Source organism: Corvus hawaiiensis, chromosome 8 (assembly GCF_020740725.1).
Source record: "Corvus hawaiiensis isolate bCorHaw1 chromosome 8, bCorHaw1.pri.cur, whole genome shotgun sequence".
In the NCBI taxonomy this organism is placed as follows: Eukaryota; Metazoa; Chordata; class Aves; order Passeriformes; family Corvidae; genus Corvus; species Corvus hawaiiensis.
The window spans coordinates 6,865,603-6,883,949 of NC_063220.1; the positions used below are offsets into that span (position 1 = coordinate 6,865,603).

Genomic DNA, 18,347 nt, shown 5'->3' on the forward strand with positions numbered 1-18,347 from the left:
TGGACTTAAGATGTAACAGCAGACAGGGAATAAAGGAAATCTTCAGTTTGCCGCGGATACTGGTAATTTTAAAAGCCTGAATTTGTTGTATTTACAATTAAAATAGATATTTTTGAAATATTTTTTTTAATCTTGGAAAAGTTATCTGAGAGCTACAGTTCCTAAGCAGAGGATCTTGTTTCATGATAAAATAAAAGCTAGGTCTGTGTGAGATATTAACAGAATCCCTAATTAAGAACCAGGATACTTTAAGCTTGAACAAGATGAGCCTCTTGAAGCAAGCATCCAAAGCAACTTTACATCCAAAATGTTAAGCTCTTGATAAAACAAGCAGAACATACTTTAAAAGATAATTAAAGATGAGCTTCAGTGAAAATACTGGGTTTGTATTTGGGCCAAACTAAACCTTGGATGCAAACCCTCACTGTCGTTTTTTGTTTTAACATGTTCTGATCCAAAGTGGTTGGGCTCTAAGCCACTATTACCAAACAATTCAAGTGTTTTACTTGTTGCAGGTAAGACTGCAAAGCTGTTCACAAATGAGAGTATCCCTTTTGTGAGACAGATTATACCAGATCTGTAAATTTAAACACAGAGTTAAAAACCCTCTTCTTCAGAAGGAAATGTCAATTTGGGGCATCCGCATCTTTACTCAGCTAGTGGAGTTGTTTTGTTTTTTTCCTCCTGCTGCACACAATATTCACAATTCCAAAGTAAATTCTGTAGTTTCTCATTATCTCTGAAAACTGAGGGTTGGGTATCTCAGGAAGGATCCACCAAAAAGCAATATGTAATATGCACTCCTAACTTGAAAAAATAAGCCTTCCAGTGAGACATTTCTAGGATAGGAATAAAACCTCCTCAAATTCTCAGTTCCCATCCTTAAAAATAACTAGAAGTTGGGGGATGCATGTGTCATATTTTTTAGCAGGACGAATGGATGCATTAACGCAATGAAGCCAATGATTTATTCCGGCTGACGAAATGCTGGTGGTTCTCCATAGCACTAACACATCCTAAATACGATTGAGTCACCCAAACTGTATTTTTTTCCCACAAAATTCTGAGTGGGGGAACGTAGCTTGTAATAGTGAAATGTACTTGAGAGATTTGGAAACGAATATGGGGCCACAAGCAATGGATTCTCCTCTGGGCAAGGAATGGGCTCAGAGTGGGTGAGAGGCAAATTCCTCCAGGTCAGTTGAACAAATCTCCCCAGGAACCATCTGGAAACAGGGTGAGCTCTTTCTGCCAGCTCTGGGAGCAGCCTCACAGTGCAACCTGCCCCTTCGAAGGCAGAATTAAAACAAAAAAAAAGTAGGAATTTAGATGGCATCAAAGAAAATCTCACCTGACCTGAAGTCCCAGTGTTCTTAAAGAGGTTTACACCAATAAAATGCAGAATTGCCTGATATTAAGATAACACGGTGCTTGGCAGGGTTCAGAACTAGAACTGGAAGCAGTACTGATCACTGTGTTTCCTTTTTTTTTTCTTCAACATATCTTCAAAATTGGAGCAGACCAGCTGCTCTCTGTGCAGCATATCCTGTCTGAATTTGTAGATGCCTGAGGACAGTCAAAAGGAAAAGACACCCGCCAGCTGTCTGTCACCAGTGTAACTTCCAGCAATCTTTGTGTTTAATAGCCTTCAATGGATTGTTTTTTCCTCATGAATGTACCTAATCACTTTCTAAATCCTGTTTCATGCAGCACCATGAGAACGATAATCTAATTTTGGTCTCTAAGAGATGTAATACAAAAACAATAGGAGGCCCAGGAAAGAATGAAATCATTTTGCCAACAGATATTACAAAAGAAGGCAATAATTCCAGTCCAGTGATGAAGAAAATTACTAAAAACCACTCATTACAAAACAACCCAGCACATCCTGCTTTGAAAAACAATCATTTAGACTACTTTGCAATTTTGAAAAAAATAAAACCCACCCCATCTGTAATTGCCTTTCCAATATTGTGATATGGATGGTTCTTTCCTTGGTGCCACAACATGAACTTTAAAGTGTGCAGCTTTGACTGGTCCTACACTGCCTGGGGTTACTGAAAACTCTCCTAAAGCCCAGTGATCCTCGGACCAGGCATGAGTGAGATGAATTGAGACGAATGTTCCCAAGGCACCACCACTCTTTGCTTAGAACAGGAGAATTGCCTCAAACACATCCCTTCTGTGAATTTATGCTACTTGCGCTCTGTTATCAGTTAAGGAACTTTACTTATTTTGCAATCTTTGCACACTGTCATTGCTGCAATCTCCCACAAAATGTTGAAATTAATTTTGAAGTTCTATACTTAGAGATTTGCTGCCATCATGTCCTAAACTGATTTACAAATTAAGAGTATCTTCCTTGTTTAAATACAGGTAGAATATCCCTTTAATAAGCTATTTCCTAGTATTTTTTTAAAAGACCAGTATAAATATAGGCTTTTTTATTTTGCATGTCTTGTGTCCCATTTAATAAGTTCCAGCTATTCAAAGAGTAAACAACTGAGTACATTCTACACAGCTTTGTGCAACCAGGGTGAAATTGTTGAGATTACATAAACCTTTCTATTTATCTAGACTTCCAAAAAATGCAAATAAGAGCTTCCAAATGGAAGCCAAAGTAAAATATGCTCTTAAAGGCCCTTTTTAGATGGTATTAAGATGAATCTTCTTTTTCTCCTCTACCTGACGAATTTAAATACTTTTTTCTTTTATTTCAATCCTGTGTTATATAACATTTTTGCACAACCATTTTGTATTAACGTTACCACATTTGCTATTTCCCTCCATTCTCCCATTCTCATTGAAAATGCTAAAACACGCCCGATTCTTGCTTCATAACGTGTTTTTTAAGATAACATAGCTCCTGTTGAAAACGTTCCCAGGGAATGAGAAAAGCGATTACTGAGCTGAACATTTCAGAGGCTCTTAAGCTGCCATCAGGTGCACAGAATGTGCCAAATTCCCTATTCTGCTTGTCTAACAGAAGAAAATACTCAATTGAGACATCTGCAACATGACTTTTTTTTTTATCCTCCTGCTGTTCCTCCTGACCCAAAAGCAAGGCTGCTATTGCCTTTTTGAATAGATTAGTCCTTATCTGAAAAGCCATTTAGTTGCAAATCCCAAACCTTTCCACTATTACCACGTATGCCTGTATTAGCCACGGTAAAGGCCCGTAACAGAGCAGTTCAAATGTTGGACTAATGACCTCTGGTATTTCTATAGAAGTGCTCTGTTAAACACTCAGGCATTTCAACTTTCAGTCACAAGACCTATAAAAAATTCATACTCTGAATCTCTAGTTTCAAACCACAGCACTACATCATTAAGAGCTTTTCAATCCTCCCACCCCACACACTTTATGAAGGGGGATGGGGAAGAGAGCTTTTATCTTCCTGGCAATAAAATTTCACATTTTCTTCTCCTCTTGTTTGCATTTTTAAGCAGTTCTGGAGGTTGGGGAAAAAAACAGCCACCAATGTGAGCATGAGCTTTCTTTTATTCTATTAAAATATAACATAATCTGAGAAGTTTTAGCTAGGTATTTAGCTAAACATAAAAAACGGTGTAAAAAACAAGCTTAATCATTTATGTAACTTTTGTCTCAATTGTGGCTGCCTTTCAGAAATCATAAAACTTCCATTTCAAGACTGAAAGAAAAGACTACCCCCGACAAAGGGAAGCACCTGGAAAAACAGTGTACAGCTGACATAGTACATTCCCCAGCAGTATATACAGCTTTGATCTGGCTTTTAAATGAGTCTGCTGGATTAGAAGAACAGGGGTTTCTTTTGGATGCATGTTTATATTTTCCAGTAAAAATATGGTTATTTTCTATGACAATTTAGTAAACCAAAATAGAATACAATGGCTCTTCTAACCTCTCAAAATGTTCAAAATTACCCTTTCTGAAGAGTCACATGTTTTTCCTGCATGGTGTTGCCCTGTCTCATGTCACATTTCTTCTTTCTATCCTCACTCACTGCTTTTAAAGCGATGCTGTAATGCGCATCCTTCCTGGTCCCCAGTTTGATGGGGTGTCACTGGCCGTGCCACATGCACGGAGTACATCTGTCACCTCCCTGAAAGGGTTATGGGCAGCCTGGGCAGTGAGATCCCTCCTCTCCTCTCCTTTCCTCTGTGATCTCATCGAAGACACCGTTTGTCCTAAAAGAAACCTCTGTCCTTGATTGTCCTACCCACAGGACAGCAGCGATCTCATGCACATCACAGGCTGAAATATCACGCAAAGCTCTCAGCTTTCTTTTCTTCGTGTTCCTTTTCTCCATAGGTTTGGTTGGGCTTTTTTTACCTCATGTATTCAATGACGACTTTTAAGCACAAGTAGATAGCTGAAGGGGCCGGAAACAGATTTATATCTTATCACCGATAATAGCAGAGCTGGATAAAATGTCATCTAGGGAGGTTTTTTTTTTTTGGTTTTGTTTTTTTTTTTTTTTTTTAATGTGCTAAAAGCATCTCTCATCAGCAGGAAACAAAGAGGTTTCTAGGAAGTCACACAACGCCCACGAAAACAGACTTTATCTCATCGCCGCTCTCCGGAACAATTTTACCGAAACAATCCGCACCCGCCGCCGATTTTTGAAGAGGCTCAGCGTCCTTTTTCTGCCACCGCCCCCCGCTGCTCCTCGGGCGACCAAGCGCCACCAACCCCGGTCACCTTCCCGCGGGCGGTGCCGTCCCCCGCCCGTGCCCGCAGCGCCCGAACGGCGCCGGGAGAGCGGGGCGCCCACCCCGCCTGCCCTGCCCCGGACACCCCGCCCGCACCGCGACACCGGGCACGGCCCGCCGTGCAGAGGGTCTCGGGACCGTGCCCCGGCAGCAAGTCTCGGGGATGGCCAGGGAGAGGGGTCCCCGGGAGCGTTCTCAGGGAACGGGCCGTGGGAACGGGTCTCGGGAGCGAGGATCGGGAGCGCGCCCCGGGATCGCTCTCGGGAGCGAGCGCCGCCCCTCACGGCCGCGGGTGACCCCTGCACGCGCCACCGCCCCGCCCCGCCCACGCCGCTCCCCCCCGCGCGCACGCGCCCGCCGCGCCGTGACGCCACAGCGGTGCGCGGACCCATGACGTCGGTCGCCGATCCCGCCAATAGGAGCGCGCGGAGGGCGGGGCCGGCGCCGCTGGTTGGCTGCCGCCGCCGCCCCCGCCCCGCCCCGCCCCGCGGCCGGCGGCGGGGGGGGACCCGGATGAGGCGGCCCCTGGCGGCCGCGGCCGTTAAACGCCGGCCGGGCGCGGGCGCGACCCCCGCGATGGCGGCGGCGCGGTGAGGGCGGTGCGCCCGGGGCAGCGCGGAGGGCCGAGGATGCCGCTGCTGTACGTGATCCTGCTCTCGGCGCTGGCCGGCTGCTGCCTCACGCTCCTGCTCCAGCTCCTGCTCCTCTACAGGAAGAAGCCCGAGCCCCCCGGGGCGGACGGAGCCTACGGCGGTCTCGTCTACGCCCGCGTGGCGCCCGAGCACGGCCTCAGGGAATACCTGCAGGGCGCGGAGCCGGCCGGCGGCCCGGCGTCGGCGGAGCCAGCCCCCAGCCCGGCCCCGGCCTCTGCGCCCGCCGCCGCCCCGGGCCCCGAGCCCGGCCCCAAGCAGCAGCAGCCGGAGCCCCCTCCAGACCCGTCCTCCCGCGAGGAGACGTGCCACTTCCTCAATGCCATCTTCCTCTTCCTCTTCAGGGAGCTCAGGGACACTGCCCTGGTCAGGGACTGGGTCATCAAGAAGATCAAGGTGGAGTTCGAGGAGCTGCTCCAGGCCAAGATGACAGGGAAGGTGCTGGAGGGGCTCAGCCTCAGGGAGGTCTCTCTCGGCGATGTCCTGCCTGTCTTCAAGTCCGTGAAGCTCATCCGGCCGGTGATCTGCAATGGGGAGGGCTGTCCCGAGGAGCTGGGCTTTGAGGTAGATCTGGAGTACAATGGTGGCTTCCACTTGGCCATCGACGCTGACCTGGTGTTCGGCAAGTCGGCCTACCTCTTCGTGAAGATCTCCCGGGTGATGGGGAAGCTGAAGCTGGTCTTCACGCGCCTGCCCTTCACGCACTGGTTCTTCTCTTTTATGGATGACCCCGTGATACTCTTTGAGGTGAAGTCTCAGTTTGAAGGGAGGCCCATGCCTCAGCTCACTTCCATCATAGTGAACCAGTTCAAGAAAGTAATTAAGCGCAAGCACACCTTACCCAATTATAAAATCAGGTGAGTTGTCCTGCATCCTCAGCATTACTTGGGGTGGTGTGCGGCAGAATTGCTGCTTTGCTGTTAATGGGTATTAAGCATGGTACGTTGCTTGTCTGCTGGCAGAAGCTTTCCGTGAAAGGAAGGATCATTTTCCATTTATAACAGGTGGAGAAGCCATTGCACGGTGAGGTTGTGGCATGCCCTCAACTGGGTGTAACTAAGTGGCAGAATTAATGTGTATAAAAAGTTTTGGGGTCTTATTAGGTGTGTGGTAATAGGACCATGATATCCCTCTTCAGAAGAGGTAGGAGGATGTCTCCATGGAGAGTGTATGGGTTTGGGGTGTCCTCCCAAGCTTCTGCCACTGGTGAGCCACCAGGGCAAGACTTGTGGCTTATGCTTACCTATAGAGATGAGATGATTATTACTTAATATAAGAAAGGGTAGAGTTCACTCTCTAAGGAATATTTTTGAGATCCCATGATATGGGCAGTACGCTTCTTTTCTGGTCTGCTTAATTCCTTTAGCAATTGGGGGGGAAGTCTAAAAGTTGATAAGAGAAATATTGCCACTACTGTGGTAAGTAAAACTTTGGGGGACCTTTTGTTTTATTGGGGTTTTTTTTGTTTGTTTGTTTGGTTTTTTATTATAGTATGTTTTACAAATGCACACACTGCAGCACAGACTTCATTATATAGTGAATATAATGAAATGTGCAGTGATACCTCTGTAGCAGAAGTGGCAAGAGGCATATGTGCTTTGTTTCTGTCCTCTGATATTGATATCGAATGTCTTACCACTGTTCAGGTACTGTTTCCTTTCTGTTGTGTCTTACCACTCGTAGGATACCATGTTTCCTTTCTCTCTTGTTTGTGCTTTGTAGCTTTTGTTATGTGTTAAGTAAGGATTTCAGTTTTGTTTACCACATTCTTCTGCAATAAGCCTTTTCCCTGAAATTCGTGAGAGATGACTAACTGAAAATTCCCATTTGAATTTTGAAGTGTAATTAACCTTGTAGTGATGTAATTTTTAAAGCCTTTTCAGCTGGTTCTCCTGAAATTGAATTTATAAGAGCTCTCACGAAAGTGGATTTTTAAAATATCCAGGATTTGGATAGCCCTGTCAGGGCAATAAGTAGCTTTGTCAGGTAGTGTGGTAGTCCTTTCAAATTTTGAGGTACCAAATTGCTCTCCAGAAGAGAGTAACCCCTGGACAGCAGGGAAGCTGCTGTCAAGAGCAAGTTTGCTTCCATTCTCTTACTGTTTTGTAGAGAGTGAAGCTGTAAACCGTGGAGAAGAGCCCGAAGGAGAGGCTGTGATAGCACAGTCGTGGTGCAGAGTCAGCACTCCCAGCATACCTAGAAAGAACAAATGAACTTTGCACTCCCTAGACCAGCTTTTAGGGTTCCTGTGCAACCAGTGATGATGTGTTTCTCCCCTTCAGCAGATGTAAATGGGCATCTTCACTTTGCCTCTGAGAGATGCATGGGGACAGGAAGGTGTTTTCATTATTTAGTTAGAGGTAGTAAGTTTTCCATGTGTTTCTCAAACTTTCTGCCACCAGAAAGAATGAATGAGGCATGTGTGAGGGACTGGAAGGGCAAATAAGGCAAATAAGGAAAGATGCAGAGTGCAGAGCCTGAGACAGAAATGAGAAGTGTGAGGATAGAAGGTAACTGACACTAAGAATAATACATGAAGCATAAAGAATTACAAAATGAAGAAGAATTAACTTTTAGCATAAAGTGTTCTCTCTAGTTAAAGGAGTTGGGAATTTATGAGTGTTTCAGAGTAAAATGCAGTATCATAGCTGATTTCCACACTACATAGTGGCTGGTAGCCTAGTGTGTTCAGTGAAACAGTGTCCAACTCTGATATGGTGCTTTTGACCTTTACATTTTATGCCATGTACTGAACATATCATTTCAACCCCCTGTGTTGTGAAGGGGGCATTAAGGCAGGGCATTAAGGCAGGACACTAAGCTCATTGCACATGAATGGAATTGTCCTAAGAAAGGAAGACAGGGTCATTGGTGTCCCAGGTGTGTCCATAACATGGCCTTTAAAGCTTCAGGTGGGAACTTTTAACTGTCCACAGTAGCCCAAGGTTTTGTGGAATACAGACTAAAAGTACAAATTCTTCACCAGCATGTCCCAGGTGAGTTTAGGCAGGTGAATGCCCAAACTTGATAACAACTGAATAGTAACAATATACTCTTAGGTGGTGGCAGAGCTGAGAGTTCAGGTGTTACTGAGAACTGGTTTGGAAAACCAAGTCCCTTGCTGATAAGATGCAAAACTTGGGGCTTTAAACAGAGTTGTAAGATTACATTGGATTTGGGGTTATGGTATGCTAATATATTTCTTAGCAAAGAATAGATACGAAAAAGTCAGGAGTTTCTCAACTGCTTAATAACCTGTTACCTTACTTAAAGCTTAAAAGTTTCTCAACTACAGGGAACGTGATTATTCTCTCCTAATTTTTTCCTATTGCTTATATGCCTTTAAGTACATAGTCAGTATTTGCTTCCATGTGTAGTTCAAAACCTTTTTGGTGTGTCCCTACTCTTGCTCAAGTAACTTTGTAAATAAATCTTTGAATAGCAGTGATTACAACGTTGTAAACAAAAGCACTTGGAGTGTGAGGAGTTCTCTCTTCATCTGGTTAAAAGGGGCGCTTTGCTGCTCTGTTGGCTTCCACGCTGAAGCCCACAGAAGAGTTGTATCTTGTTTCAAGGTGTTAATTAGCATATAAAAATATGCCATTTTCTTTGGCTTTTGTATTAGGCCACTTCTCGAGGTTATTACTGGGTAGTGGATGGCAGATGAAGAGAACTTTTGCCAGTAGTTGATTTTGAACATCGTGTAGCTAAGTTTGTGTTACAGATCCTGGCCTCCTCTGTTATTTAGTTATAAAATACTGTATTAGAAAAATGTGTCTTCATATGTGTAGTGTCTGTTGCTACAGCCAAATTACTACACAAGTACTTTGTATTCTTTCCAGTTAGGTACAAAGTTTATGCAGCAGAGCACTGATGAGTAAGATCATATTTTGTATCGTCCATTTCTAGGACTGACTTTGTGTGATCTGCATAACTGTACCTTGAAAGTAGGAAAAGGCATCTTGCATTCCTGCTGTGCTCCTTAAGAGTCTCTAGGGAAAGGCACTGTAGCCTAGTTAGTGCATTTAAAGTTTGTCTAGAATTTTATGCACTTTTTTTCTCCATAAAAGCAATTGTCTACTAATTGAAAAAGAAGGGATGCACTTAATGTCTAAACAAATAAGTAGCAATTTGTGTTTTACTCTTATAGCATGTAATCGCTTTTCTCTGTCTCTTTAATAAATGTGTTTGTGTCTGGCAAAACACCCTGTTTTGTAGCTGCTCTACCATTGAATGGAATTGCTATCTTGTATAGTAGAATTTGAGTAAATGGATGTAAGGCTGATGGTAAAATCCAGTGAATGGTAGGCTGGGTTTTTCTTTTTTTTTTGTCATCGTTGATAAAGGATTTATGCAATTGATAATAGCAATAGTTATATTTTATAGTTAATGTGAATGTATTTGTTGTTTTGTAACAGAAATGCAAACAGCTTTTCTGCAAATATTTTGGTCTGTCAGAACAGTGTCTTGTTCAGATGTGGGGAAGATCTAATACAACTTTTTTTATTCTCTGGTATACATGAGTTCTACTGCACTTTTGGGAAACAAAATAACTGTAAGTTAATATTACTTCTTTTTTACTACTAGCTGTAATGAATAATTGCAGGTATCATTTATTTGACTCTAAATGCTCCAAACTCTATTTTGACTTGACTTAACTTTTTAAATTACCCTTTTTTTTAGTGCTAAGATACATTGACCAGTGGGTAGAGTTTGAGAATGAGCATGGAAAGCCTTGACTTCCCTGTTGGTTGGTTGTGATGTGAACTGCTGGTGTTCTGCAGTGGCCACTGACCCACTGGTTGTCTTATTGTCCCCAAATCTTTCATGCTGGCACTCTCAGGAACTGTGTTCAGTCAGTCTTGCATCTGCATAGCTTGACTTGACGCTGGATTTTTCACGTAGGTTTCTTTTAGTAGAGCAGGGCAGTGAATACTATCAGCAGGAAGCGGGGTTTATCTTGTGACCCGAGTTCAGCTTTTGTTTTTTCATTATACACAGTCAGTTCTTTAACGCTATAGACACTGTTCATGTTGGTTTTAACTTTATCTTGTCCTTTTAATAGTGGCTATTAAGATGGTTAACGCTAAGCTGCAGTCCCTTGCATTGCCATAGCATGTTTAGGATTTAGAGGCACAAAGTAAGGACTATTTCAGGTGTCTGGCTCCTTGCTCGATGGTGCTGTTGCAGTAGTCATGGGTTCATCTGTGTTAGTTCTCTAATGAGCTGTACCTTGCTCATTAACCTTTTATTAAGCTGCTTATGGTGACAACCTTGCTATGCGCCCCCTCACCTCAAGTTTACACTGGTTGTGTGGTGTCCAGCCTGTTCTTAATAGTTGGGTGTATTTTTGCTCTTTTGCACAGCTCCTGATCTTGCTTTTAAATTTTGGAGAGGTTTGGGTTTTGGGTTCCTTCTAGGCAATAAAAACGCAGTTTGCCATAATGAAGATACAAAGCCTGGTATGTATATGTAAAGTCCTTCTTCTGCCAGAATTTAACTTCCGAGTATTTCTTAAGCAGTGATGTAAAAAAACCTGACAGCTGCTTTTTTTTTCCTGAATGAAACATCTTGCAAGTTCATCCGTTCAGATTCTAAGCAGAGCTGGTGTTGCCTGAGCAGTGGGTCAGTTCTGTATATTTTAGAAACACTGTTTCTTAGTTTGTTACATTAAAAAACTCGAATATTTTGTATTGATACTAGCCTGCTTTGATAGACTATATTTGCTTTATTTTAACACATGCTACCACAGAGGGGAATAACTTTCTTTTCTTTAGAAGTATTCTCACAAAGCATTGCTTCTACCATTTCTATATTGGGTGTTTAGATTACCTCCTCTGGTCGCTTCCAACATGAATTTTCCTTAGAACTGATCATTTGCATTATATTTAGTCATGTTAGATAGTTTTATGCTTTATTTGGAAGCTGGGGCTATATTGAATTTCTCTGGGAAGAACAATTAGACTAGACTATTTTTATTTACCATTATAGAAGGCAATTTGAGAGTTACATAGTAGTTTCCTATTTTTGGCAAAACTTAAGCCTAGAAGTCATGTAAATAGCTATTGATTTGAAATGTGTTTTACAATAGAAATTACTTCATAACGAGGAAATGGAGGTATTTGAAAAACTATAAAATTTTAAGAAGTATGTATTATTCATATGATGAGGCTATATACAGGAGTACCAGAAATAATCAGAGCTTGGACTTGTGAGCATGTCTTTGCTTCAGAGACCTTTCTTTGTAGCTGCTGCAAAGGGAGAGATTTTCTTTTTGACTGGATTTCTACTGTAATTGATATGAATCTCTCTGCTAGTTAAATCTGTAAGACACTCCTGTATGAATTTCTCATTCCTACTGGTGCTGAAAGGAGAGAAGAGTCATTTGTTGGTTTTTTTTATTGTTTATTTTTTTTAAGGCCATGCCTATTCTAGATACAAAAATCTTCTAATGTACAAAAGCATTAAGAAAGCCCCCAGGATCTGAGTCCTTTTCTGCTCTGCAAAAATTGATGGTAAAGCAGCACTGTGATTTGCAGACTGTCCCAGAGGTACTGCCCTGAATGATGCCAGCACAGACTATTCTGCTAATGGCAAAGTGGTGATAATTTGACTCAGTAGATCTGTCTGTAGGTGGTAGTTTCATGCTTGAAAGATTATCTTAGTAGTGCATGGACAAGCAGTTTTTCTTAGTCTTACAGGAATTGGATAAATGGGTCTGTAGGCAACCTGACACACAATAAACACAATCAAACCTCAGAACAGCAAATATTTTCATTTTTTTCAAGGGTGCTACATGTGTACAAGGGAGCTTTGTAGTGCAGAGCTTTTTACTGTTTTGTTTTGGGAGGCATACATAATTTCTGGAGGGTCACTAAGTACAAGTTTCTTCACATTGTATGAAATTATATGGTACAATGTATGTATGTAAATCTTATGTAGCTATCAAGTTCAAATCCATTGGTTCTAAGGGTTTTGAAACATTTTTAGTCATCTTCCCCAGCTCCAGCACTTCATGAGTTTTCACACTGGAAGGATTTAATTCTGAAAGAATGCCAGTTTGAAACTTGTTCATTGTAAAGTCAGATTTAATGAGTGACCAGCTACATACCAGACATTTCCCAGTATACAGGTGACATTCTTTTCAGCTTAAGAGTGAGACTTTTTCTGTGGTTAGTCAACAAATCTTACATTTTCTATTCTTACCTGCAAGGGTGAGGAACTAACACATCACTGACTTGAGATGGTTTAGTGGAAAAAATTGGGAGGTATAGTCAGGGATGGAGAAAAAATCTCAGTTGGAGGGGGAGATGGATGAAGACACAAAGGAGTAAGTGTTGGTGATTAGTATCTGCCTTTTCTTGCAGCTAGAAATCCAGTAAGCTTAATTGGTCTGACATAAAAATAGGACCTCCTTCAACTTTTCTTCCTTGCAACAATATATAAAAGACTGTGCAATAATAATGAAAAGAAAATTACCTCATTTAATCCTTTGCTGGTTTGTATTTAAAAGTTACTTGATCTTAGTCCTGCAATGAACTTTCATGTGGATAGTGAATAAAGACTGAAAAATCTGCTAAGATTTATTTAGTACTTGATGGTGTTTCCTGTTCACCAGCATTGAGACCATGTTTCTGTTCATCTGGGCTCTGATCTTGAACTGATCTGCTGCTCAGTGAAAATAAATATGGATCTTTTTATCAGTTGTCCTAATTTGTGTTGCTTTCAGTGCATATGAATAAAATATGAACTAAGCAGTAGTAGTGTTTATTTTTTGAAAGGTAACTTTTTTCAAAATATAAATCATATAGGAGTTAATCACTTTACTGAACTGTAGGCACCTAAGAAATGTCTGGGTTTTGTTCTGAGCCTGCCTGCTGAAGCAGGTAGGTGTGTTCAGGCACTGGAATTGGGCTATTCTGAACCACCTTTTACAGGCTGTATTATAATTTTTAGACTCTGTGCATAGATAGCATGGTTAATGTTCCCTACCTGCCACACAGAACTGAACACTGGGTTTCCCTGAAGGAGATTACTTCAAGGAACAAAGATACAGAATTTTCCTGTAAAGATATGTAGCTAATACATCTCTCAGTAGCTCATTTGATGTAAAAATGTAGGAGTCTTTTTTGTCTAACCTATTTATATGTATTAAATGCACAAAGCAGTTAATCTTTTATTGGCAAATGACACTTGATCAGAAAGCTCTTAAAAGCAGCCTGGGTAAGGACAGTAGGTTTTAGTGGGATAGAACAGTGCAGTGCTGGTGAAGCTCAGTCTCAAGCTGCTGGATTCACTATTGGAGCTAGTCCTCTCATGTTCTGGATTTCTGTGGGAAACTGCTTATTCTGCATTCCTGCAGAGATTGCCTAAAGTCACCCAATCTGTTCCTGTGTTTACAGTTCATGTTCCTGCTTGCTTGATTTAAAACAGTTTTAACATTTGAGTATTCTTGATATTCTTTTTTCTTTAGAGTATAGTCAAAGACTTTGACTCCACTTCTAGGATTAATAAGCTTTATTTTCTAAAATGAGTATGGTGAGAAATTAGCGACCCACATTAGGTTACCTTAATAGATAATTTGTGTCACCCCAGTCTGCTAAAATCCCTGAATTGTGGAAGTACAAAAACCTTTGGATGATGATCTCAAACCATGCTTTCATCCAGAAAAAAGCAATAATCCAATGTGATGATGAAGACTCCTACATCACACCTGCCCAAGGCCATTAAGGTGCATCTTCTTCCCTAGGCACCCTGCCTTCTGGAAGGACTCCTACCCTGTGCAGCCCTGGACTCTGCTGCAGGACCCAGCTGGAGCCTGGCAGAGTTTTAGACCTGTCTGTGGCCAAACACAGCTCTGCAAACTGCCAGGAGATGCTGGCCATAGCAGACAAGAAAAGAAAGAGAGGGAAAACCTTAAATTTTGTGAGGTAAAAAACCCACAGAAATTGTGTTCAACCCTGAGTTGGGCTCTGGAGAGCTACTTAGTTTGGTATTTTCTTTCCCCTACAGGCTGCTCTAATTCATTTTAGCCTTAAAACTGTGGGGTACAACTTACCTTCATAACATTTTAATTCCCCTGTTCAGTGCTGCTGGAGTTCAGCAGAATGGCCTGTGAGGACCAGAGTCCCCAGCCCTCTCCATTAAAGCTGTTTCATATAATGAAAAATACAGGAATTCTACTACAGCAATACAGTTCACACATTTTTGAAGGCTCACCAGATGTCATAAAGCTCTGTCTGAAATAGAGTGTGTATTACAGTGATCAGCTGATGATAGTTAATCAGACTGTTACATGTCCTCAAAGACAGTAATTAATTGCCAGATATGACTAGCATAAAATTAGACTATGATAATCACTTGGGAATTAATTTTTTGGCAATTTTTTGTTGCTTTAGCTGAAAAACTTACAGGGACACTTTGAGATGTAAATTAAAAAAAATTCTTTCTGTCCAATATTTTTAAATTATCTGTGGACATCTAATGGAAATCGTAACACTTACATACTTCGTTCTGACTTTCTTAACTGTGACTTAATGCTAATCAGGATATTTTCCTGCATCAGTGTCAATGGCAACATTGTTATGAAAAATGCTCACTCAGAAGGAAATGTGTACAAATACTACAATCTACTTTTGTAATGGCATTGTGTTGTTTGCAAGTGAAATGAAGGTAGTAGTACTGGTCATAACTACTACCACATATGTAAAATGCTTTAAATTATGCTTAAATCTGTGAAAAATACCCGTCACATGTTTTATACGTAGTATCTTAAAGGTAACCCATTGTGTAGTCACTTGTGTAGTAAATGGCTTAAACCATTATTAAACCATTATTCCTGTTGGCCTAAGCTCAAATAGGAAGAGTAGAAATGGAAGATCCCAGTCTTGCACAGGGCTTCCTGGTGGTGCTTGGATCACCTCTGAATGATCTGGCTTGGTGAATAGTTCCTAAGTAATTAACCAGGGGTTATGACTCAGAAAACTTCAACAGCTGTGTGGTTTTTTGTTGGTTTGGGTTTTTTTTTTTTTTAAGAATAACTGCATACTTGCTAACAAAACCTGATGCCACATGTTAGAAGAAACAAAACAAAGGCTAATGTTTCCAAGCAAAGAAAGAGCCCAGTGAATTAAAAAGGGAGGTGGGGTGGGAACAGCAGTGTTAGTCAGTGGTATTGTTTTAAAACAATACTACAAAAACTCAGATGGTTTCTTCTTTTCCTCTGTTCCTCTGAATGAAGAGCAAATTAGAGAAAGTATTCAAATTTCTAATGAGGTTGGTAGGAAAAGGTTATACTAATTTGAGCAGCTGCTTCTATCAAATGTAATCACAAGTCCTAATTGTAACTTGCCATGAGGGATGCAGGATTTGGAAAGGGCAGGAATCCTTCCTGTTAATTAATCTTACAAACCCTTCCTGTGTTTGACTGTCAACAGTGGTGCCACAGGTCATGTCCAGACTGAGCTTCTGTGTTATTTGATCCTGTTTACTGTATGGGTCTATTAATAAAATGCTGTGACTTGCCCTGTGGTGTCATCTTTGCTTGGGGGACAGCTGGCAAGTACATGGCCATGGTGTGTCCCTGGGTCCATGTGTGCCCTCCCCACCACTGCAGACCCTGAGCTGTCTAAAAACCGGGCCCATAATGACTGCTGTTTACAGCTTCAGGGTGAGCTGTCAGTCATCTCAGCTTTGAAAATGGTACTACGAAGCCTGAGCTCCCAGGCAGTGAATTGGAGCATCTTCTGTCTTGTCAGAAGTGACTGGATAAATGTAGATTGAGGAGAATCTTCTGCAGTTCGAGCATTTTTAAAACTAACTGGAGGAGTGAGGATAAACCTTGGGAAGTCTCTTGCCTAGAATTCACAGTAGATACAAATGTTTTTTTCACTTTCGGTTTACAGCTGTCAGAGACTGCTTTCATCAGTGAGACAGTTGTTTTCTGTCTAAGCAGCCTGAGAGATGTCCCTTTTTTCCGCATGGATATAGGCTAGGGTTTAGAGCAGAGGATTAAAACTCTTCAGCTCAATGACTGAGTCGTGTTCAGAGCTTAGACTTCTCACAGAACATCATCTTTTTGCTATAACTGGGATTGCAGACAGGTGCTATTTGTAGAGGCTTGAGACTTCCTTATGGGAGAACATACTGCTGAAGTGAGCAAAAGCTAATGTTTGCCTAGCATCAGTCACTGGGACCAATCTCTAATCCAGCTGGCTAAAGGTAGACTTCTGGGGTGGCTTGGCTTTTATTTGCTTTTCTGTGTGTGTACTTTTTGTTTTATGTTATTTGTTTGGCTTTTTCCTGCTGCTGTTTTCCTTGAATGCCTAAAAGCTGGTTGCTAAACCACACCTACTTCTCTTTCAGCTCTATGTGAACATAAGCACATTCTGTGTTTTCTGTCCCATTTGGAGCAAAGCCACAGCAATTCAGGCTTTTTGGTTAGACAGGGAAATTTTGTCTTCATCCTGTCTGAATTACAGCAGGATTTTCATCTCTTAATTTGAATCAACAGGACCTGAAAACTCAGGGGTCAAACAGGCATTGACTACATTGAGTTAACTAAGCTGTTTCAGTAGTTTTGGAATTTAGGATTTGGGAAGCTAGTGTTTTTGAAATGCAAAAAAGTATGCACGTGGTCAAGTTGATCTGGTTTGTGCTGATAAGAAAGAAGTTTTGGTAAGATTTGTTTTTTACCTGTGGCTATTTCAATCCAGGCAGTAAAACCATATTGTTAAGACTCTCCACGTTGTATTTGCAATTTCTGTCATATAAGCAAGAAAAAAATCTACTGTCTTTTTTGAAGAAGTTACTAAGTTGTTTGCATTTATTCTTTTATTTGTTCTTGTGGAAGCCAAGAACAAATTGAAGTTTGAGAAGTGTCTTGTCTCGAGTGTATGATTCAAAATATACCTCAGAATTACTGAGAAGGTAGAAGACTGTAGTTTAAGAATCTGTGAAACTTCTTGGAAGAAAAAAAAGAGAATAGTAAAATCCTTGCCTTTTTTTATTTTTCTTTTGAGGACTTGGTTGAAGGGAACAAAAGGGCACTGTTTGTATATTGAGAACTTGTGTGTATGAGCCTCCTACATGGTGTGGCAGAATATCCTGTAAGACAGTGGGTGGATTACTAGATCTGATTTGTAGTTTACCATAACTCGTTATAGAAACCTACCGTAATTTGAATTGTTAAAGTCCCCTGAGTGTGAATGCTGACACAGTTCAGTAGCATTATTCCTTGAGAAATTAGTGGAAGCTGGAGAATTGCTTTTGTAAAATGTATAACAAAATCTATAAAGAAACCAGTACTGCTACTTTTTTTTTTTTTGCTCAAAGTAAGGATGAGCTCCATTTTTATATCTTCAGTGTGAAAAATGATATAAGCTGGTTACAATATAATTCCTGACAAGTATAAGTGTTAGCTGGTAAGTATTTTTAAATCTTAAGGTGATCATGTCTTTTTAGAAGTGGATTGTAATATTTTAGATTTTTTGTAGAAGTAAAACTTCATCTTAAATTACACACAGTGTAAGAATAGAGGGCTGTTTGTATCTTAAAATATCTGGTCTCAATGACTCTTTGAAATTTACACACTTTATAAGTGCCTGACTTGTGTTTCTGTGACTCAGGTGAAAAAGGCAATCTAAAAATGACTCAATTCTGTTGTGTAGTTAATTGAACCTTTTGATTACTCCCCAAACTGAAAATAAATTCAGCTGTTATTCTTTCAACAGCATTTTAGATACTAGAATCTTCAGATACGGTAGCATTTACAAAACTGAATTGGTGCTCTACTAGAATTCGAAGTAAAAATTAAGACTTGCAATGCATTTGAAGTAGTCCTATGCTGAAGATACTTGCATTTTTAGTTGATGGGTTCTTCTAAGATTAATTTTTTTTTTTTTTTTTGCTTCTTATTAATACTCAAATGTAACTTAAATTCCTAAACCTGAAAACGTTTGATCTTTATGTCAGTAGAGTAGTGCTGGGATTCATATTGTGCAA

The 18,347-nt window shown here is 41.0% G+C and overlaps 1 protein-coding gene across 1 annotated transcript in view; it reads left to right on the forward strand.

Annotated features, from left to right (window-relative positions):
• The first annotated feature begins 5,232 nt into the window (after positions 1-5,232).
• PDZD8 (PDZ domain containing 8) overlaps positions 5,233-18,347 on the forward strand; it is a 53,489-nt gene continuing 40,374 nt past the window's right edge. Inside the window, exon 1 of the mRNA XM_048311528.1 lies at positions 5,233-6,202. Within this exon, the coding sequence (XP_048167485.1) occupies positions 5,325-6,202 (878 nt within the window). The 5' untranslated portion in view covers positions 5,233-5,324. The remainder of the gene's footprint in view (positions 6,203-18,347) is intronic.